The sequence below is a fragment of the Aulonocara sp. 'chitande type north' Nkhata Bay genome, linkage group LG13 (assembly GCF_057382095.1).
Source record: "Aulonocara sp. 'chitande type north' Nkhata Bay isolate Kocher_YH1m ecotype deep benthic linkage group LG13, A_spYH_male_GT1.1, whole genome shotgun sequence".
NCBI classification, from domain to species: Eukaryota; Metazoa; Chordata; class Actinopteri; order Cichliformes; family Cichlidae; genus Aulonocara; species Aulonocara sp. 'chitande type north' Nkhata Bay.
Window position 1 is genome coordinate 14,354,522 of NC_141356.1, and position 22,824 is coordinate 14,377,345.

The 22,824-nt window shown below is 38.6% G+C and overlaps 1 protein-coding gene across 2 annotated transcripts in view; it reads left to right on the top strand.

Moving 5' to 3' along the window:
* The window catches only part of LOC147315833 (protein kinase C epsilon type-like), a 96,738-nt gene that overhangs the window by 59,724 nt on the left and 14,190 nt on the right, over window positions 1-22,824 (top strand). For both annotated transcript variants that reach the window (XM_086258789.1, XM_086258791.1), the window contains one exon: window positions 14,488-14,642. In XM_086258789.1, coding sequence (XP_086114915.1) covers window positions 14,488-14,642 — 155 coding nt within the window. The remainder of the gene's footprint in view (window positions 1-14,487; window positions 14,643-22,824) is intronic.

Below are 22,824 nucleotides of genomic sequence, written 5' to 3' on the forward strand. Positions count from 1 at the left end.
AAGTCTTACACTAATTGATGGTGTTTCCTGTTCAATTTATTTATTCCTGTTATTTTCCTCCAAAGCGAACACAAACGTGTGTGGAGTCGACAGAGACGGAGAGAACGATAGAAAACGTCATAGAGACGAGACTGCATTGCGTATTTGTGTCTTGCATTATTTCGTCTTTATTTTGTTCTTCCTATTTTTTTCTTATCAGATTCATCCTCGGATGCACGCACACACACACGCACGCACACACACACACCCACCAGCGGTTATTGAAACTGTGTTCTTGATTGAGACAAAGGGACTGCGATTCTTATGTAACAGCTTTGATCCTTATCAGTGATGTGTATTCCATATGTTGTGGAACCCCCACCTTCATCACCTGCCTCACCCAACTGACCCCATCTACTTCCCCTCACCCTCCCACCTCACTCTTCTTAGAACACGCACTGAATGCTCTGTAAACAAACCCACATTTACATCCTGCATCTACAATGACACAGACACAGCAGCGGTGTCACTCTTCGCCTCTTGCAAAACGCCAGTTCCACTCAGCCTTTCACTGGGCTGATCTGTATCGACTCAGTTTGCTAGTCTGACCGTGACGATACAATGTGGCACTGATTTAAACTGAAGAATTTAATCCAAGAGATTTATTCTGCCATTCTTTTTAAGTGTCTGCAGAAGGATTTCTGTTCCTTGTGGTGTTTTCACCATCCGTCTGTTTTCCACTATGGAGTTTAAGGCGAGGCGCCTAGACCTCGCTCTACTCAGCCACCTCCTCCAGCCTCACTAAGGATGTGTTCAGGAGGTGTGTTAATCAAAGGCCTGAGCCACGTCAACTGGCTTCTTACTATGCAAAGACATAGCAGCTTCCCTCTGAACCTTCCCCAATCACAAGCTTCTCAACCTTTTTCTTGGAGAAAGCTTCACCACCTGTATCCACAATCTTATTTTTTTTGATCAGTACCCAAAACTCATGGCCATAGGCGAGGGAAGGAACATTGATCTACCAGTAAATCAACAGCTTCCCCTTTATGGTCAGTTCTCTCTTCACCACAGCGCACTGATACACTTTTTGCACTGAAGACGCTGCCTTCAGTCCATCTTCTCTCTTCCCGACTTCTAACAAGTTCCTGAGATATTTGAAGTCCTCAACTTGAGGCCCTGACTCATCTCCAGTCCACCCTTGTCCAAATGACAACCATGCCTTGGTTTTGCAGATGCTACTTTTAATATAACCTACTAATTACTTGTAGGTTATACAAAGCTAGAAACATTACTCCACTTTAAAATAATAATTATGATTTTTTTTAAAGAACCCCAAAAAAAACTCTTATCTCACCTCAGTAACCAGGTCTGTCCCTTTAACTCGGTGAGGTCTAAGGACGGGACGCTTCAGTGGCCCCTACCTGCAGGCCTCCGGTACACAAGCCTGTCCAGACATGTTGTGCCGTGCACAAATCTTTGGTGGTGAATACATGGAACGTGGTTATGCAAGTGTTTGTGTGTCTGTCTGTCTAAGAGAGATTGTGCTAATTTGAAATATTATTTTTTTTCTAAAGTGATAACTGTAAAAACCTCCGTCCATCCATTTTCTTTGATTTATAATATTTATAGGATTTTTTTTATTTAGTGCTTGTATTGATTCATTTTATATAAATGTGAGTAATTCAAAAATTTGAGAAAACTATCATTTGGATTATTTATTTTTGTTATTTTACTAATTGTTTAAGTTATTTTATTATATTATTTGTATAAATCGATTTTGATAATTATTGCGGTCGATTTTTATATTATGCATTTTTATTCAATTTAATTTTAAACTTCTGACTACATTATAAGATATCCCAAAACCTGATGGAGGCACTGAGTTCATGGTGACATCACTATGCCTAAAAAAGTCTTTGTACTTTGTGTGACCTATGTTCTACCTACAACCGCCCCGCCCTCCTCGTTCTTCTTAATCGACTGTGGGATCACAACCGTTCCCCTATCGGCCTAATTACCGCTGAGAAATGTAAATAACATTATACAACAGTAGCGCCAAGGCCTCGTTCTGCTCGATACACTGTGAGGCTGAAAAGTGAAGTCAGAGAAGGAGAGGACGAGGAAATGCAGATGGCGAGGAGAGCAAACTAGAGATGATGAGGGGAAGACGTGAAAAAGTCTTTTTTCAGTATTTGTGATAACAAGATGGCTGGTGGTATTTGTGTTGTTGTTTTCTTTTTGCCAAAGTGAAGGAAAGATTACATAAAGAGAAGCAGACGTTGAAACAGATTGGTGTAAAGGGGAAAAAAAGTAGCTGTGATGCAAAGACCCGGTTAGATTGCAGTGGAGAGTGAGTGTTTTTTAATGAACTCTAAGAGGGAAAGATCAGAGGAAGCAGGGATGGCCAGAAACCAGGCAGGTACATTAATGAACCTTTGTTGTTCGGTGCTTAGGACAGAGAGCGACAGATGGACTGACACAGAACGATGGAAGGACGGATAGAGATGAAGACAGCCAGAGAATAGCAGACACAGACTGAGGTTTAGAAGACTGAGAGCAGAGATGAAAATCAGTCAAACTCAACCCATGTGTCTTAGTTTTTAACATCTGTTATATCTGCAACTATTGACATTCACATGTGGCGACATAAAAATTATTTGTATTTATCAATTTTTTGTCCTATTGTATGTAAAGTGACCACCTTTGTTTTAGCAGTAATAATGGATAAATCAGTTTGATAGATATCAATCTTGCAACCTTGTTTTGGTCATTTATGTGTGACACTATGTCTCAGCTGAGCATCGAGCTCATTAGCACTCCTACTACCACTACTTAGGATGTACTAGACTTACTAATTCATGCTTATAAGCTCTGCTTTTGAGGACTTTAACCTGTCACGACACAGCGGATGCCCTTTTTGTCACTGCCGACACTTTTCTTAAACTCTTCAGCAGCAGTGTTGTGCACAGTTCACATGAACACTGCCCCCTGTGGCTCAGGTAACACAGGACATTATTCACATTTACTTCATCACAGGCTTTGTGTCAGGGTTATGGCTGGGGTCATATCTTCCCCTTTATATGGAATTTATACATAATTTAGTAATTGAAGAATTGCAAGGCCAAACTGTACCTCAGAGACTTTGATTGAAAGATAAGATCTTTTTGCTTTTGAAAGTTATGCTTGTTTTGCTAAAATGCAGCCTAACCCTAAACCTACCTGTGGTTTAGCAGTGACCTGACCTGCAAATAACTTTGTGTGCATGAGGTTGGGGGTGCAATATCTACATCTACATGTGCTTTTATGTGGACAGTAAACAGTCATAATATCTAAATACAAACCTAGTAGCTATTTGTGGTAATAGCAAACTTATTTTATTGTGAAATTTGAACCTTTCTTGCAACTAAGCTAAGCTAAAGATGTGTTTGCAGTCTTTAATCTCATGTGAGATGTAGATGGTGAACTAGACCATAATTTGCATTTAGATTTAGATATTAAATATAAACTAAGACCAGCACCTGATGTTACACAATACAAATGTAAGTTGCAAGGCCTGTTTTGACACCCTTGAACTGACCCCATCTCTTCACCTTAGACTGAATGTAAACACTCACACACTCACAAAAAAAACTTCAAACATATCCACCCAGACAGCCTTCCCTTCCAGGAATAGTCTACTTCTTATCATTATGACAAATCTTCAGTGGTGTTCAAGAGAGCTGGGTGATAGTTAGACCCTTTACAAGTCACTGTGACACTATTATGTGAATAGAAGATGTCTTCTGAGCGTTTCTTCTGGGCAAATTAGCTTTTCAATAGACGGATCAGTAGTAACAACCAGCAACCTGATGCCAGCTCTGTGTTTATCACCTCATCAGTACAAATTATTTGGATGTGTGTGTGTGTGTGCGTGCGTGTGTGTGTTCTTGCACTTCTTGTGCAACCTTTAAAATGAGAGCATTTTGTCCTGTCCTCTTTTCCCCAAAGAGCTTTTTGAAGACTGCAGTGGGCTTTTTGAGAGTTGCAGTGGGGTTAAAAAAGCATCTCTGACACAACCATTAACCCGATGTCAGCAGTGTCATGCTGCTCCTTTCTTCGCACAACAGATTTTACTGGCACCATTTTTGCACATTTTCAAATGAAAAGAGGAAAGCACTGGTAACATTGACAGTGCTGTTATTACAATCACATCTTCACCCATCCATTTTTTAACTACTTATCTGACTAGGGTGGAAGGCAGCTGCGGCCTAGCCTAGCTGGGCAGAAGGGTTCAGCCTCACCAGCCCATCATAGGGTTTTTTGTCGTAGTGGACTAATGTAGTTAAAGTAGATTTTTTTTCATTAAATATCATGTTCTGTCTCTTCCTCAGTTTATGTTTCATACTTTTTGCCCTTTTTGGTTTCTTGGTACTACTGTTTTCTGTATTTTTTTGCCCCTCACTCTCTGACTGGTTGCAACAGATGGCTGCCTCTCCTAAAGGGCCGTTCACACAGAGATGTAGTTGTTGGTTGGTCACTAAAGCACAGTCCAGGCTCCGGTTTCCTAGGTAACCCTCCAATGTATATACTACCCTGCCATATGTCTGTCAACAGTGTTCTTAACTCTCATTGGTAGTTGCTTTAGTTGCTCGCTTTGAAGTTGAGAAAACCTTATCTCAGGACCTCTGCACCAGACCGTCACCTAATGTGATTGACTTTTTGTGTTTTCTTCTCGTCATGTTGCTGGTAATCCCTTCCTCTGTTGTAGCTGTTCTTCCTGATTGGGAGTCTTCGCATCACTGGGACGCTCTGATGTTGTACGATGATTACTTTAGTACATAAAGTAACTTGAGATGATTTTTGATGTGTACTTGGGTTAATTTCACTTTGCAGCCAGTCAGAATTTGGCCTTAATGTAGCATCCATCCCCATGGTTGTTGGGCAACACACTTTTTGCTTGTACAGGCCTCCACACAGGTTTGTGTCCTCAGCTTTTGCGTTGGTTAAATTCCCATAATCCTACTCCTAGAGAAGGCAGAGGGAGCCATAAATACAGTTTAATATCTTTGAGCGTTCAAGAAAACCAAGAAAAAACATGAGGAAACAGGAGAACCAACAGGTGAACCTTCTCGCCGTGAGGCGAACTTTTGCACTATTGTGCCGACCCATCAAAGTACATATTTGGCTTCATCTGTCCCACTCTCTTCTGTTTTCCAGTTATCCTAACATCCTTATTATGCCACTTGTTCCCTCCATCCTCCTCTCTTCCTCCTGATGTGCTGCTGACACGTTCTCACTCTGTCCACACATTGAAGATGTGCAGGGAGTGCTCACACATGTATGGATGAACATTGTCCTCACAGCACTTTTTTGTTGCTTAGAGACAGAAAAAACCTTCACTCACAGAATCATCTACCTCTTTGTCCAGTTCAAAATCACACAAAACACACACGGTACACAGTTCACCTGATCGACCTTTTATAGTCACCTGACATTCCTGGAAGTCTGTTTCTCATTAAATGAATCACAGTCAACTACTTACCTCCTTTTTTTCCCTTTTGACCAATGAAAAACAAATCAGTTTTACCCCTGTTCTTTTTATTCCTCGACCAGAGACGGCACCGGACTCAGTAGTCATTTTCACAAAACTTTATTCATCTTTACTCATCTTTACTCATCTTCATTTATCCTCATTTAAGCATGCATCTTCTAGAAGGGAAGACTTGCCAGGCTGGTGCCCCTCTGCAAAATCTTCACCCCTTTGTTAGTTACAGCCAGCTTTATAGAGGCGTCCCCATCATAAAACCCCCCCACGGTGTGCTGCAAACTCTGTGTCTGTGTCTATGTGAGTGCTCGTGAGTGAGTGTCCGTGACAGTTAAAAGACTGTGGGTGTAGGTGACTCCCTAGAGGTCATAAAAACCCATCTCCCTTCCAGACCACAGTTATCCAGTTACAAATGTTGAGACCTTTCACAGTTCAACTGGGGGAGGGGTCTTCTACAATCTACTCCTAACTTCATGACACAGTCAGGCCTTTATTACATTGAGGGCAGTGTCAGTGTCTCTACAATAATTCTACATTCTATGTTAACACATTTCTAAACTCTAAAATAAGCTAAACATTTCTACACTTGTCATTCATTCATTTATTTATTTATTATGGGAACAAGGAGTAAGACGATATTCTGTGGGAGAACCAGCAGCCCACACCAAGTATTTAACTTCTGTCAGAGAACTACAGTGAGGGTGAATTTAGTGTGTGAGAACAATAAACACACACAGGCACAACATTGAGGTTGCCCGGCCAAATATGTGTCAGCCTTGAGCAGTGCAGAGTTGTTCTTTACAAAACTACAGTCATTAGTAGAGGTATGTTTGCTGTTCTTGGGTTGCAGTTCAGGCATAGACAAACATGTAATTTTATACTTGAAACCCTTACATAATGCATTCCTTAGACCTCAGACTTGATGTTTACTTACCTAAACCCAACAGTGGTAGAGGTGGCAGGTCAGAAAGGATTAATATAAATCAATTTTGATGTTAAATCTTATAAAAGATTTTTTTTGTTATAAAGTTTGTCTTTAGTTTATGATGACATGTTTTTTTTAATATAGTTATTGACATAATTTTTTACATATCTGTGCCAAAAACTAAAGTGGCTTAAACTTGCATTCTTTCTAATGGCCAGCAGGTGGAGAAAAAGTCAGATTCTAAGAAATTCTGTAAGAAAATTACTTTTTTGATATAGTATCTCAGGTTTTTCTAAAAAAAAAAAAAAAAAAATTAAAAAATTATGGTCCAATTAGTGGAAAATAGAAAATAAATCGAGCTATGCTTTAGTGCATGTCTCTCTGTTTCTCAGTTTGAGCCTGGAATATATAAGCTTTTTTTAAGAGCAATACCATACATCACACAGTACCATACAAACTATGCAATGTCCACACTTTTAAAATGAGCAAAGTATGTATTTTATGGCTCTGTTTTATATATATATAGCATGTGTTGGAAACACTGACATAGTTGTGGCTGAAATGCCAAACTAGTGGATGACTATGACCGTCTTTTATATACAGTCTACGGTCTGTCCATAGAGACACATCATCTATAGGCTGCTTCCAAAACTCTAAATTGCTGCCAACATTTGTTCGTATGATTGAGTCAATTACTGATTTCTGGATGTTGTATTTTTGTGCCAGAGCCAGAAAATTGTATTAATATATCCACCTTAAGCCGCAGCTTATTAAATGTACATCTCACTATATTTAATTTCTGCTATTGGTAGCTTTTAATAACATTGGATAGTAGAAGGACATTTGGAATACAACAGACATCTAAAATGATCAACATTTCTCAACTTTAACTTCCATTTGCGTAAAACAAATATGTATGAAACCCTTACTGCATTTTGCATTGCCCTGTATTACTGCTGTTGTGTGTTTATACATGCAGTGATTGATAAATATGAGGAACAAATTAAATTGAAGATTATACAGACTCAAGGCAAAGCCAAGAATGCAGGAATGATTTTTCTACTAAACACATTAGGGTTTAATATGTTTAACTGATTAGAATGCAGAATTTTTGAAAGCAAAAACAGGTTCAGTGGCCACACACACAGAGTACGCTCTGTCCTCCAATTACAATAATTTCCTTTTGCAAGGAGAAAAAAAAGGAAAAGTCCAGCTCTTCTCTTCAAGTCAACATCTGCGAAAAACACATAAATAAAATAAAAATAAAAATAAAAGGATGAATCAAAGTTTTTCTGAAGACTAATTGTCACATCTGGAGTGAAAGTCACTTCTCAAAGTTACCATATAGCATTACGAAAACTCTGATTACCACAAAACAAACTCAGGACCCAGATTCTGTTGAAAGAAATCACCAAGTGAATCTTTACTGGTTGCCTCTGTGTGGTAATGACCAGCAGCCAAACGGTAATGGCTCATAATGTTCCGAGGAAAATAGGGCAGCAATTGAGTTTTTTTGTTCGTGCATGGACAAAAGTTCAAACCCCACTTGTTGTTTTTTTGTTCCCCGTTTTTGACTGACTTTGATGAAAGTGTTTATTTTAGCTTCATGTCAGCCGTTCATATTTTCAGGAGAGGAGAAGCAGTGCGTTACAGCTAACATTTCAACAACTGGAGTGGTGGAAAGTAATTCAGCAGATGAACTCATCTTATCTAACATTTCTATAATTAGATCTCAGTTTTAAGGGCAATGTGAGCACATCAAAATTATTGCAAGTTAATAAACAAATATATGTATGTATGTGTGTGTGTATATATATGGTAAATGGCCTGTATTTATATAGCGCTTTACTAGTCCCTAAGGACCCCAAAGCGCTTTACATATCCAGTCATCCACCCATTCACACACACATTCACACACTGGTGATGGCAAGCTACATTGTAGCCACAGCCACCCTGGGGCGCACTGACAGAGGCGAGGCTGCCGGACACTGGCGCCACCGGGCCCTCTGACCACCACCAGTAGGCAACGGGTGAAGTGTCTTGCCCAAGGACACAACGACCGAGACTGTCCAAGCCGGGGCTCGAACCGGCGTGTATATATATATATATATATTCCCACTAGTGCTGTCAGCGTAAATCTTGTTGAAATGACGTTAACGCCACAACACGGCAAATCTCCGTTAACGAGCTACCGCGGATCGCCCCGTGCATGGGGCTGGACGGCCAGCACGTTAACGAGCTAACTGCGCTAACACACTAGCTCCCACCCATGTAATTGAGCATTGCGTGGCACAGCTGACATACTGTTTTACTTTTGTCCATCAGGGTCATGCTTCACATGAAAACCAAAATAGTTCCAAAGGCCAGATCTGAATGAGGGTGGGGGAGGTTCAATTTCGGGTAGCGTTGAGGCAGCTGCCATGTTGCAAAGAGCTTAGCTTCTTTCTCACTAGCTTGCGCTGTGCTCAGTGGATCTGCGCTCGACAGTGCAGCCTAGGCGGAGTAGTTGAACGCATATCCACTGAGCGCTCAACACAGACAACATCGTCAGAAGAAAAGTTGATAAAATAAATCTCAGTGGTGTTCATTATCCTTTTTAAAGCCGTATAAGCGCGGTTAGCTCATTAACGCGTTGACGCCATGCAGCCCCACGCACGGGGCGATCCGCGGTAACTCGTTATCGGAGATTTGCTGCGTTAATGCGGTTATGGTGTAACGTCATTTTAACGAGATTAACGCTGACAGCACTAATATATATAAGTGTGTGTGTGTGTGTGTGTGTGTGTGTGTGTGATTGACTGTGTGGTCACAGTACAGACAGTATGAGGTAATGGTTTGGGCTTGTATAAGATGCAATGAGATTCAAGTTAAGACTTGTTTAACAGCAGGCTGGCACCAAGAGGGCTCATACACACAAACTTTAGAAACACACACACAAAATAGTCGGATAACCATCAAGACGTTATTGTCAGCATTATGTAGAATGTAGTGAATCGTCTGGCCGTGTGCCTCTAAAATATGCCCTGACTTTGTCTGTGTGTGTGTGTGTGTGTGTGTCTATGTGTGCGCGCCCGTGTGTCAGAAATGGGAAGCCAGTATCTGTACATTTGTAATTACAGTCAGGAAATGTTTATTCATGTTTGATTGGGTGGGACCAGCTGGGACTTTGGGTACATTTAAACAAACTATTTCAACATCCTGTTTAAAGTCGCTTTCAGGAGGAGTGGAGGGAGGGAAGAAATTCTCTCTGAGGTGGACTATCGGCCACTTATGTAACACGAAATTTTGAGGCCTCTTTAAACTGATAACAGAGGGGAGAAAAGAGCCCAAGGTTGGCTTTAACCCTTGTATGGTGTTCGGGTCTGTGAGACCCGTGTTCAGTTTTTTTCAAAAGAAAAATTAAACAATTAATTATTTTTTCACGTGTAAATGTGTTGTGTCTTTCCACTCACTCCACTTGATTATAACTGATTTATTTATAACATTTTATATAAAAGAAAAACGAGAAGCACATTAATTCATAAATGTGATCTAACAAAGGTAAAGGGAAAAAATTAACCATGTTTGCTGTTCATATGTCTTGTAATTGGGATGAAGTAAACATCTGTTGAGTAATTTAACATAAAATTGTTTGATAGTGTTAATTTGGAAAGCCAAAACTCTAGCGGGTCCACCAGACCCATGAACACTGGCTGAGTAACAAAAATACGAACACCACACAAGGGTTAAATATACATGGCATGAATGTGACATGTTTTGGTGAATGGCCAAATTAATTTTTTTAATCAGTTCCGATCCAACTAAAGAAAAGCAACAATACTCTACAGACAGTATAACACTTCATTGTGGAAGGTACCTAAAGCTCAGTAGCAATCCTGATTTCATGGCAGTTAAAAAGGATTTAAAAGTGTATTAGTATAGTAACATACACCCACTGCTAGTCAGGACCCTTTTGCATCACATTTTAATGGACTTTGTACCTGCTTACAATCAGTTTTAGACTTGTTAGGCAGTGCTACACAACACAACACAAAATAAGGTATAACATCTACATAGGGACAGAGGTTGGTAAGCTAAGAAGACATGATTTTCAAATGCTGTTTAATTAAGTCTATATCCAATTTAATCATTTAAACCGCAATCTCAGCAGGTCAGCAGACCATAATATTTACCAACATCTGGTACCCTTATCATACCCTTAGATATGGTCAGCGTTGACATATTTCATATAGAGCGTAACATTTTAGCTCTTGTAGCCTTCATATAGTTGCTACACAACTGCAAACTGTTTTGAAGTCAAAGGAGTTCCATCGTATCTGTTATACTAACCTGCCTACTGGAAATAATGATAGCACATTAACTCTTTCACGCATAGTGGTCACTACAGTGGCTATTCAAAGGCTGTTTTCTTGCATTTGTGCCAGTGTTGATGGTATACTTGCACATCAACCAGTACATTGGACAGTGATGTGTCCCTCCATACCAAATTCATAATTCAGATATGTAAAAAAAACTCATGTTTAAAAAAATGAAGTTCAAAAATCTTTTTTTCATGCCTGAAGATGAATAAAAATACTTAAGAAAAAAAATCCTGATTGAGGTTGTCATAATTCATGCATGAAAGGGTTAAAATGGTCTTATGAAGTATCTGTATATGAGAAGAAGAAAAGTTCGCAGTCATCTGCAAAATACCTGCTAATGTACAATTTTTGCATCCGAACAAAATTGGACTTCCTCATCGTCTAGATTCAGCGACTCTCATTAAAGAACAATCAAGTCTTTCAAGCTCTGTAGTTTCTCCATCTAGCAACGACCCTCACCCTTGGGAAGCTTAGCACTTGAAATATAAATTATTTGTATTTTTTATTTTAAAAAAGGGGAACCAGAGGAAGGTTAATGCATATCGGTAGAAAGGAAGCATACAGTTGGTGACTGTTGTTTTGTTTGAGCTGCAATGGTTAAAATGGAATTGCCATATCTGGTTAATATTGCTATCAGAAGAGAAATAAATCTGTGCACTGTTTTATAAATTTCCAACATTTTGAATTGAATTGAAGTTACCACAGTGTTTCCAAGTGTCTAAAATTCAAGTGGGAAGAATCATTGAGAAATTCAAAGAGAGCCACACAGTACAGAACAAGCCTGGCAGAGGTAAGAAGTCAAAGTGAGAAAGTATCTAAAGACCCCAGAACAGCCTACCTTCAAAATTTTTCACTTACTAAGAAATTTCACTTCTGCAGAAGAAACACCCTCAAACCAGGCTGAAGGTGAAGCACAACCTGGAGAAAGATTATGGTGAAGATCTGCCTCCAAAAGACCAATAGGAAGGTTACTGACTGGCCTGCATGACGCCCCGACTTGAATCCCAGTGAAATTTTTGAGGTGAACTGAAGATCAAGGTCTATGCAGGAAGACCAGCAAATCTAGAGAAGTTTGAAAGATTCGCCAGAGCAAAATAGTCTGGGAGTACTCGGGAGAGAAGGATGTGAGACTACAACAAATGATTGCACTACAACATAACTGTCTATTAGTATCACAGGGCCTAATCATTTTGACGCTGGTAGTTTTCGATTTTTCTCAGATTCATTTTGCTTCTGTGCAAATGTAAGCATCCAAAATAAAACCAGGATGTTTGGAAAAGCTGTGCTCTATTTAACATCGCTTGGGAAATACTTAAAAAAAATCATATTTGGAGGCTAATAATTATGTCCTCATCTGTAAAGTGGGTTGGGAAAACTGGGGCAAAGTGGTCAAAAAAACAGAAAACTTGTTTAGTCTCTAATTTTAGATTTAAGAAACAAGAGGCTTTTTTATGCCATAAACTTTTTCAATTCTCTGGCTTAATGATGCTCTCATAAATGTCTGTTGTCCTTATGTATTTGTTTACTTTAGCCCATTAGACATTTACAGTCGCTTACAAACCTGCAAAGACTGAGTTGCACCTGACAGGTCGATTGTGTCACATTCGCTGTCTATTCCGAGACTATAAACCAAGACCAACTGCTTTTTTAAGGTATTAGAAAAATGTTCCAGCTTTTTGAAATGTTCGAAACAACAAATCAAGATGTGTCTTTCTTTTAGTGTGACGACTACCTTCAAAATTTTTCACTAGTTCAGGATCAGCAACTCAACACTCTGTCTCTTAAAGTGCAGTCCAAAGCTCTCAAGATGTGTTGCAAGGCAGGCAACATAGACAATGACTAAGAATTAATGTATCCTGTGGCCAGTTATGAACACTCATTATGGCCAAACATACAGACAGTTTTTTAGGTAAACATGCCCCAAATATCCAGATGGCGACAGGTTTGGTAAATGGTACATGGACTGGTTCTTATATAGCGCTTTTCCACTCTTCTGAGCACTCAAAGCGCTTTAGGTTTGACGTGCATCTGATGAGTTAATGGAGCAGGTGCTGTATAAAGCCAAAGATGTTCAATGTTCGTGCTTAATCACTGTTCCAATGCTAATAAGGAGAACTCAGTGGGTGTGAGACAATCATAAAATTTCTACTTCTTCTTTGCTGTTGTCTTTTTTAAATAACAAAGGGTAGAACATGCACAATCATTGTCATGCTTAAACCCATTCACAGCTAATTGCATTGGAGAGGAAACTGCGGTTGTTTGTGCAGCTAGCTCCACAATTTTAGGTACATGCAAGAAACAGAACTTTGTTTGCTCTCAATGTAATGAAACACACACATAGAAATGCTTTTGTCTTTGTTCTACAGAGTTTACAGGATAAATTGGTTTTGGTTTTTTTTTTTACCTTTCCACGTGAACATATTCTGTTTACATACTTCCTGTGTCTCAGATTCAGTCTTTGTCGCTCTTTACAAATCCTATATACGCCTCACAGCCGGGGGTCTCCTTTAATGTGGTGGAAACACAGAAGCTTCAGATCTGTAGCTCTGTGTCACCTTAACAGCTAACGATGTGAACCCTGAGGCCTCACACAATGGCTCTGACGGGCTCCTCCTTGTTTCTTATATACCCAGCTGTTTATATCACAGCACCCTCACTGCACATACTCTCTCTCTCTCTCTTATTTCCTATATGAAGAAAGCGAGCTGGAATTCAGGAAGGAGGCCGTTTGTTTCCCCACGGAGCCCATTTTCATTACCAAGAGAATAGGGCTCAGAGGGCGTGGTCTACAGCAGTGTGTGTGTTGTTTTTCGCCTCTGTATGTGTGTGTATCACAGGAAGGGGTTCTATGGAAGTAGGGACAATTAGTGGTTGTCACATAGCAATCTGTATTGTTTTTCTTTCTCTACTCAGGGAAATTTGAGACAAAATCCAAAGTGTCTTGTGTTTTTAAAAATGGGTTAAATTTACAACTAAGATTTTCTCTCTGATTAATAAACAGTTCGTGTTCCATTTATTGTTTTCTTCTAATGTCTTGATTTAGGCAGATGTGATGTGAAAAAATTGTGAAAAACAGAATGTTTGAACAGCTGGTGGGCGGGGCTGCTGTGCTCAGCCAGAGCTGTGTACCTGTGATGATCATATGAGAGGCTCCAGGATATCATATAGAATCAAGAGCAGAAAAACGGTTTGAAAATGGAACTTTTGGCTTACAGCGGTTCTTCGTACATACAGCGACCTCATTATTTGAAACGTTTGAAACATATTTAAAATGAACATCCGCCAGTGTAATGATTTTCATTAAACAGAATATAAAGAAAAGAATAATAGGTTCCTTTTAAGTTTCCAAAAAATATGTAACAGAAGATTTAACAGTTAACTGTAAACGATTTCTGCGTAGTTTCCAAAACTCAATTAATCTAAAGTTTTGAAAATATTCAAAAGCAAGTGTATACAATGTATTTTGTTTTAGTGACTGTATATGATTTATGAGTTTAAATTATTTATTGTTAATGGATAAATGTAAGAGCACTAGCTTAAAATCAAGAATCTTAAAAGAGGAAGTGCTGCTCTGTTATTGCCATGTTTCATTCACAAAATTACCAACATCAGTGAGTTATGTTGATATTTTTGCCATTTTCGAATTGAAATATTTACACACTTACTGAATAAAGTTCTTTTTCACTGTCTTCCCGCAGGACCGCTTGTTCTTTGTGATGGAATATGTTAATGGAGGAGACCTGATGTTTCAGATCCAGCGATCGAGGAAGTTCGATGAGGCACGATCTCGTTTTTACGCCGCCGAGGTCACATCTGCCCTGATGTTCCTGCACCGACACGGAGTCATTTACAGGTAACCGTGATGTGCTTGTTCGATTAACAGGAGACGTAAGAGAATTTCTGAAAAAAATCAAAGAATGAAGAAAACTGCAGCAAAGCCTTCCTTTCCTGAAATGTACATTGGTCTGAGTAGGTGTCAGAGCGCCCATGTTCTAACAACACATAACATGTTTCCATTGTTTGGACAGTCATTCAGGGGTGGGTGATTCACAGAATCACTGAGCACGTAATTTGTGAACTTTGTTGTCAAACTGCTCAGTGGCTGCACATCATTCTGCTGGTTTGAAAGTTTCTGAATGCACGAACCATAAAAGGTGGAGTGGTAGGTTTGAAAATATATTTAAGAACCTTTAAATATGTACTTTTGAGTTTCCAAGGTGGAAAACACAAATGACCAAATACTTTACAACTATTGCTTTGCTTTGATACATATGCAGCACAGTAATTAAAAAACATAAAATCTTGTTAAAGTAATATTTTTCCTCTGTTCCAAATGTAGTTTTATCTGTTTATTGATAGTGGCTTTGGGGCAAGAACCAGTCCTTTTCAAATTTTGCTATACGGTGCTAGGTAACCATTTAATTTTGACAAAAATGCTGCATAACATCTCTTCTGTGCAGTTTGCATGCTGTCGCCATGCTTAATCTGGTTTACCTTTCTATTATTATTTTGTCATTGCCCTTGGCTAAGGCACTAGCATTTGTCCAAAGTTGGTACATCAGCACTGCAGTGCAGCAGTTTGTAATGCTTAAAGTCAGAGAATGAATGGAGGATCAACAACTGCAAACTTTACTAAACACTTTAGCAACGACAATTTATTTATTGTAGAGTCATTTATTGCATGATTTATCAGCCAGTGATGGTGATGCTGGTAGCTGCATCCACCCCTGTATGTAGAAGTGTGTTCCAGTAAGTCTATCTAATATATTATCTGTTCTGAATGTATTTTCTGAGTAAATACTGGGTGGATGAAAAAAAAACCACTTTGGTGTCTTTGAGAATAATAGTAAAGCCGTGATTCTCTTCAAACTCAAAATCTTGGTAACTATTTGTTAAATACCAAGATGTTTGCATTGCAAAAACCTAAAAAAATATAAAAATATGGAAACTCTAGGACAGGGAAAAATTTAAATAACTGATTTTTGGTAGTCTCAGTTATATTCACCAGCTATGTTTGACCAGTGTTTGATTGTTTTTTTCTAACTTCTTTCCGTTCAAGCTAAACTCAAGTTTAGTTCAGGCATCATCAGTCTTGGGCTGCACATTGTTAGCTTTGCAAACAACCACAGAAAATCTTAATTTTCCAACACAAAGCCCTATTAAGATAGAAAGTGATTCACTCAGTGGGGGTTGCTTTGTAGCTGACAGTTGGTAACTAGTGCACAATCATTTAGGTAGATAACTCTCTAATGGATTTATTTCTCAGTCACATGTAAATCAGTGGTTTTCCTACTGATAGCTGCTTCAGTCATTTGCCTCACTTCGTGTTGCTAACGAATACTTTACCCGGTGATGGCAAGTGAATGTTTGGGTTTCTATACCACTGCTAGTTGGTTCTGTGGAGGATGGACACCCTTTAAGAAAAAACATCCTCAAGCTTCATCAGCTGATTTACAGTAGGTGTAGAACAATTAAGCCAAATATGTGAGTGTAGTTAAACTTCATCCAGGCATGTTGAGTAGCACTGATGTCAGGTTGGTTTGGATCCTTCAGAACACCGACTGAGAGAGGAACAGCTCATTTTAACACAGTGTTGCTTGTTGTCGAGTACTCACAGAGTGTTCTTGTGTTTGGTCATGACCCTGGAAGTGCTCTGCGTTCATACGTGTGCTGAGATTACCTCACTGTCCTTTTGCTCCAGGTATTTTCTGTCTGCATGGATCCATTCAGTCATAATATCATTGTCAACCAATAAGAAACACACAATTGGTCCTAAAAAATCCACACAACTTGAATCATAACACCATTGTGATGGATGGAGACTCAGAGACGATTTTGGTTGTTTGATCCAAAAATATCACTGATGGAAGAAAAGCATGTTGTTCTCTCTGCTGTTTTCCCGGATGAATGTGAACTTTAATTTGCTGTTTAGAGTCTCTCATCATGCAACCTGTGCATGAGTTTGCATGTGTTTATGTCATACCATCTGTGGCATGTTAGCAGAGAGAATTTTTGTTTATGGCTTTAAGTTTCCAATTCCCTGACACCTGTATGATCCTCCCAACAGCAAAATATTTAAAACACATAAACAAGCACACATCTATACCTACAGGCTTGTTGATATAAAACATTTTCCTTAGTTGAAACCTGATGTGTCCTCACAGCAGTCTGTCCAGCCTGAATCTAGACTAACAACCAGGTCTCTTTGAATGGTGCCGTGAAAAAAAAAACTGTTGAAATGTTCTGTTGTATGTTAGAAAATACACTCACTGTAAGAATCCAGAAAGAATAAATATATATATCTGTATACTACAAGCGTCATTCACTATTGACCTTCCAGTCTTACACGACCCATAATTTTACCTCCTGAAGCACAGCAGCCTCCATGTGCCCCTTCCTTTTTTAAACATGTCCACATGTCATCCTTGTCTAAGACCATATTTGAAAATATCATGTCCATATACTTGATCTTTTTTAAGAAAATGTCCTGCAACTTTCAATACTCCCACTTTCTAAACATATTTACATGTACTTTTCATTAAGAATTCATAAATACTTTTATCATTAGAAATAAAATGTCTCTAACTTGATGATGACAAAATTCTGACATGTTTGCTTCAAACATCTCAGGCCAGTTTCTTGTCAGTTAATTTAATTGAAAGATTGAGGCACATCTCTGATATTCATATTTCATCTATAAGCCAAACGAGTTTTTTTTCTCACTGCTATCTTAAAAGTTGATTGTTCCACAGCAGAAAAGATCAGTGCAGCAAGAGAAAAACAAATAATATTTAAAAATGTTAAATTCTGACGGGTCAGAGTTGAGTGGAAGGTTTTGCATACATGGAAGATGTATGCAAAAGTGGTCAAAATTGAACCCTAGAAGGCTATGTGAAATCAGGCAGACTGTCAAAACCTTCACAGTGTGGAGACTGTCAAGGTCTTAGGTTGTTCCTGTCAATGATAGAGAAAGAATACCACAACAGCTTTGACCTATCTGAAAAGAATTACATAGCCCTGATTATTCCACCCTGCCAAGGTCGGCCAAAGAGTACTGGGATAGTAGTAAGTTTCTATTCAGTTTCAGATTCACCCTGTTTTGCTATGTGATGAACTCTACAAACTGAGCAGAACAATGAAAACTGTTTCATTGTTTTGTCTATTCTCAAAAAAAGTCTCAAGAAAAGATAAGTACACTGGCTACTTTTACTTGTCTTGTTTACAGGCTGGCTGCGGGTTCTTAAAAATCTTAAACACCCATTTACTGATAAAAGAGTTTGTATGAATTCTGCCAGCACAAACATTTCAGAACTGAATGCTACTATTTTTGACCCCTCGACACATTTAGATCACACAGTGCAACGGCACTGTTAAGAGTGTGCTATTTTTGGAGTGGGCGAGAAGATTGGACGAAATGTAAAAAAAAGCTGTTTGCCAACTAACAAAAAATAAAATGCTTGGTAGTTGACAGGAAAAAGGACAGATGTGAGATTTGCGAGGAAAACTATACTTTCAGTCTTGGTAGTTGTTTGCTTATCAAACTTAGGACAATACGGTGACATTAGCAATCAGGATAATTTGTAAAATTTACCAAATAATTGCATTTTACCTTGTTATTCTGAACCAATACCTACGGGTTAAGGAAGTTGTGTAAAAATTATAGTTTTCCATGTAGGTCTGTGAAAAACTGAGTAAAGCCTTACTGCTTCCATAGAAGAGGATAGATAACTGTAGGCTGCTGTAGGAGGCCACAGTCTTTACAGGGATTGATGTACAAGCAGATTCACCAGAAGATCAGACCATTTAATCCTCATTCTGAACCTAAAAGCCACATATCAGACTCTACAGGCCTCAGTCAGCATACTGAATACTAAAGCTGACCACACAATTAGAAAAAGACTGAACAACTATGGCTTGTTTGAAAGGGGTGCCAAATATCTCTCTTCAAGCGGAGATGGTTGGCCATAAGCCTTAGCACTACTTCAGCCGAAAACTCAACACAGCATATCAGGATAAACACCTCGTGTCGACACCTCGGGTGATGATTTGGGCTCGCTTTCTAGCCACAGGACCTGGGGACCTTGCAATTAAGTTGACCATGCACTCCAAACTCCAGAGTGTTCTAGAGTCAAATGTGAGATTATCTGTCTGATAGCTAAATGCTTGGCTCAAATTGGCTCAAGCAACACAACAATGGTCCCAAGCACAGCAGCAAATTTATAACAGAATGGCCAAAAAAGAAAAGTTGTCCCTGTGGCCCAGTCAAAGTCCAGACCTCAACCCGACTGAAATATTGTGGGTCGACCTTAAGTGAGCTGTATATAAATGAATGGCTGCAAATGTTGGTTAACTGTTGCAAAGAAGAGTGGGCCAAAAGTCCTCCACGACGACTTTTCAAAGGACTGCATAGAGTCCTGTGAAAACCTTCTTTCTCACGACGTGAAAGTATTTAAACCTGTAAGCATCATGTCAGAGCAGACACAACAGTTTTATGTAAATTAACAGTCAATGAGACCAGTGACTATCCAGTAATCGGTGCAGCTCTACAAAGTTACCGTAACTTCTAAGCCTATCAAAGGGATGAACATGAGCTAATGCCAGTCTAAACTAAAATAGCAGCCTGGTGATGCACTTTCAGCTTACTCTAAAAAAAACTTCTCATTGAACCCAAACTTTTTGATATTGTTAATGATACCTGATAAATACAGCAGTTGTTCACAAATAAGCAGGTACCCTGGCTGGTTATGATGTGAGAACCTCCAAAAACTCTAAGCCTTTAATAGTCTAATTAACTGGTTCCAGTCTTGGCATTAAACATTGGGCCTATTTTTAAGAGCAAAAAGAACCACCACTGTTTTGGAAATGTCTCTGAGTTGTTCCAAAACATGTCCCTAAAATAAAAAAATGCCTCTGTTAAAATGATATATCAGTTATTACAATAACAAATACTGCATTAACATGAGATGTGGCTGTTTTGGTTGCAGCTTATCCCGGGGCTGCTGGTTGTGTGTATGTGCACGTTTACTGTTGTGACTTTTTATTGTCCATGTGTCTGCCCTTCAAAGCCATGAATACAAAGTGATGGGATGAAATCCTCATGCACAAACACACAAAAACACAGTGTGAGCAGAACACGGCTGGGAATTTGCTCGTTTGCCCAGAAATTAAAGGTCAGTTCACGCCAGAGATGATGGTAAACTCCATTTGCACAATGCACATTCTTCCTGCAATCACCCACCTAAAATTCTTGTTATCTGCCCTTTCAGTCTTTTGGTTTCATTTCCAGAAACCTACCAAGCATGTATTTTTTGGGGAAGTTCTTCTTCAACACCCCTCTAAAAATTACTCAAAAAGTCATAACTATCAGATGAATATGTGCAGGATAATAATGGTTGCAGGAAACTGCTTTAAACATGCTTACTTTGTATGAATCCTGTTTTTTTGTTGCTCCAACAGCTCATTTCTGCCAGAGGGTTTAATAAAGTCTCATTTTGTTTTAGCTGATCACAATATTGCCAGGTATGTTTTCTTTGTTTTGCTCTTCAGACAGACAAGATGAAATATGACTGAGTCAAAGGAGCAATAGAACAGAAAACTTTTTTGTCACTTTTAGTGCATCTACTGAAATAAAACTTTTTTCCCTTGAAATCCTAACAAATCTTAGTGTCTGACGTGTTATTTAGTTTATATTTACAGTATTTTATGTGTCAGTAAAGCATTAATAAAACTAAATATAGAAGATTTTAGTTGAAAATGTAAAATCAGATGTGCTTTGAAGGAAAAATATTCATTTCAAATGAAAGAATAGGATAAAAAAGAACAAGAAATAAATCATTAGCCAATAAGCAATAAGCATACCACAAATAAGCATCTCTAAGACATGATATGAAGAAAACTTAAAAAAATTGATTGTAACCCAGTGACTGAGAACCTCAACTCACCAGGAAAGTGTGTGTTCGACTCAGGACTGAAAGTCTTTTTATAGCCATTAAAAAAAAAAAGCTAATGTAAGGCACTTGAACACTAACATCCCTTTTTAAAACCTGGAAGCTACATCCATCTCTTATGCAGTCTTTTTTTACATTGAAATACAACAAAAAATATAACAGTACCTGCTGGGTGCTAAAGATAAGCCAGTTACAGCTGTGTTTCCCAACCAGGGGTACACGGAGAATAATTGTGTATATTTGAACAAGTTTAACCAGTAATGGATTAAATGGATTATGTCACCTATTCACTGAAGCCTTTGACCTTTTGCTCTGTGTGTGTGTGTGTGTGTGTGTGTGTGTGTGTGTGTGTGTGTGTGTGTGTGTGTGTGTGTGTGTGTGTGTGAGATTGACTGTGTGGTCACAGTACAGACAGTATGAGGTAATGGTTTGGGCTTGTATAAGATGCAATGAGATTCAAGTTAAGACTTGTTTAACAGCAGGCTGGCACCAAGAGGGCTCATACACACAAACTTTAGAAACACACACACAAAATAGTCGGATAACCATCAAGACGTGTGTGTGCTCGTGTGTGAAGCAACCTTAGGTTGCAAACATTGTAAAGAAAAAATGCTGACAATGGTTAAATAATTAAAGCACACAATAATGGTCTAAAAGTTTTTAAATAGTTACCAGTACTTCATGCTTTGGAAAGTTACATTGCTAGCTACATATAATAGATACAACAGTTGATATATGTTTTTCTCAGTAAGCTAAAATATTAAAATATCAATATTAATTAATATGAATGTTAATTAAAGTGTTTTGCCAAAACTATGCCAACGACTTGGTATTGTTAAAAAGATATCTAAGTTACAGTTTTTATTACTAACAGTATTAAAAATGTAAAGCTGACTATAATGGGTAAACAAACTAAACTAGTTACTTATGAAACATATAACTGTTAAATTGAGTAGCAGCTACAGAGTGAATGCCTGAAATAGTACGTTATGGTTGGTTGAACATCAAATTCAGAATATGTAGAAATACCGTCAGAACAAGGGCAAAGAGCAGAACTGTTAAACATAGTGGAAAACTAAATATGAAGAAAGAGCAACAAGCTATTACATAAAAAAGAAGAAGGATAAAAAACTTTTATAAAAAACACTTGTGTAACATATTTACATAATTTACAAACAGAGGATGTCAAATACAGATCTACAGTTTTTCATAATTCTGCTTTGTTACGTGGTTGTTTTGGATACATGATCTCAGACAAACAAATGTCCCGTCCTGTTGGTGCCTGCTCGAACAGGACTCATTGTTTCACACAGCTTGTGTTACAATGGTTTTATTAATGAAGGGGGAGGGTCTAATCATACAATTTCAACTGTGTGAACATGTCTGTGTTTCTTTTGGTTGGCACAATGGTATCCAAATCAGTCATCAAAGTCCTAACCAAGAGCTCTAAGCTTTATTGTCCCGCGTTTAGTTTTTGTTGCTTTTGGCCTCATAATCACGCATTAAAGTGAAACTCCACCCGAAGTCCACCTCATGAATGGGGTATAATCTTGTAAAAACAGAAATACTTCTAAAAGATGCACCTTTTTTTTTTCTAGTATACTAATCGCTGTAGAGCATCACTTGACAATAAGATTTATGTCCATGTTTGGACATTTTTAAGTAGGTTGTCAGAATAATACTTGCTTTAGTTAGCAGGATTGTTGCTCTGTATCTGAATTCTGCATTTTTGGGGAGAAAGGGCTTCCAAGGCTTTGTTGACTGCTCCAGCTCAGTTTCATGTATCATAGAAGGTAATTTTCCACTGAGTTTAGAGCATGAGCATATTGAAATGCACCATAATGGAGAAAATTTTTTTAAGTTCCTGGCTCACCTCCAGAAAGAATTCATTCCCATTCCCAGGTCAAACTGACTCCACTTGGCGTTCGCGAACATTGAGATTAATGGTTCAGTCTTTCAACAGTGTTTTCTCAGTCATGCTGTTTTGATAGTGAATATTACTCTGTCAGAGGTTGGCAAGGATGCGCACACATGCGTGTTAATTCATGATGGCTGAGTTGACTAAGCTACCACTGTGTCTTTCTCGCC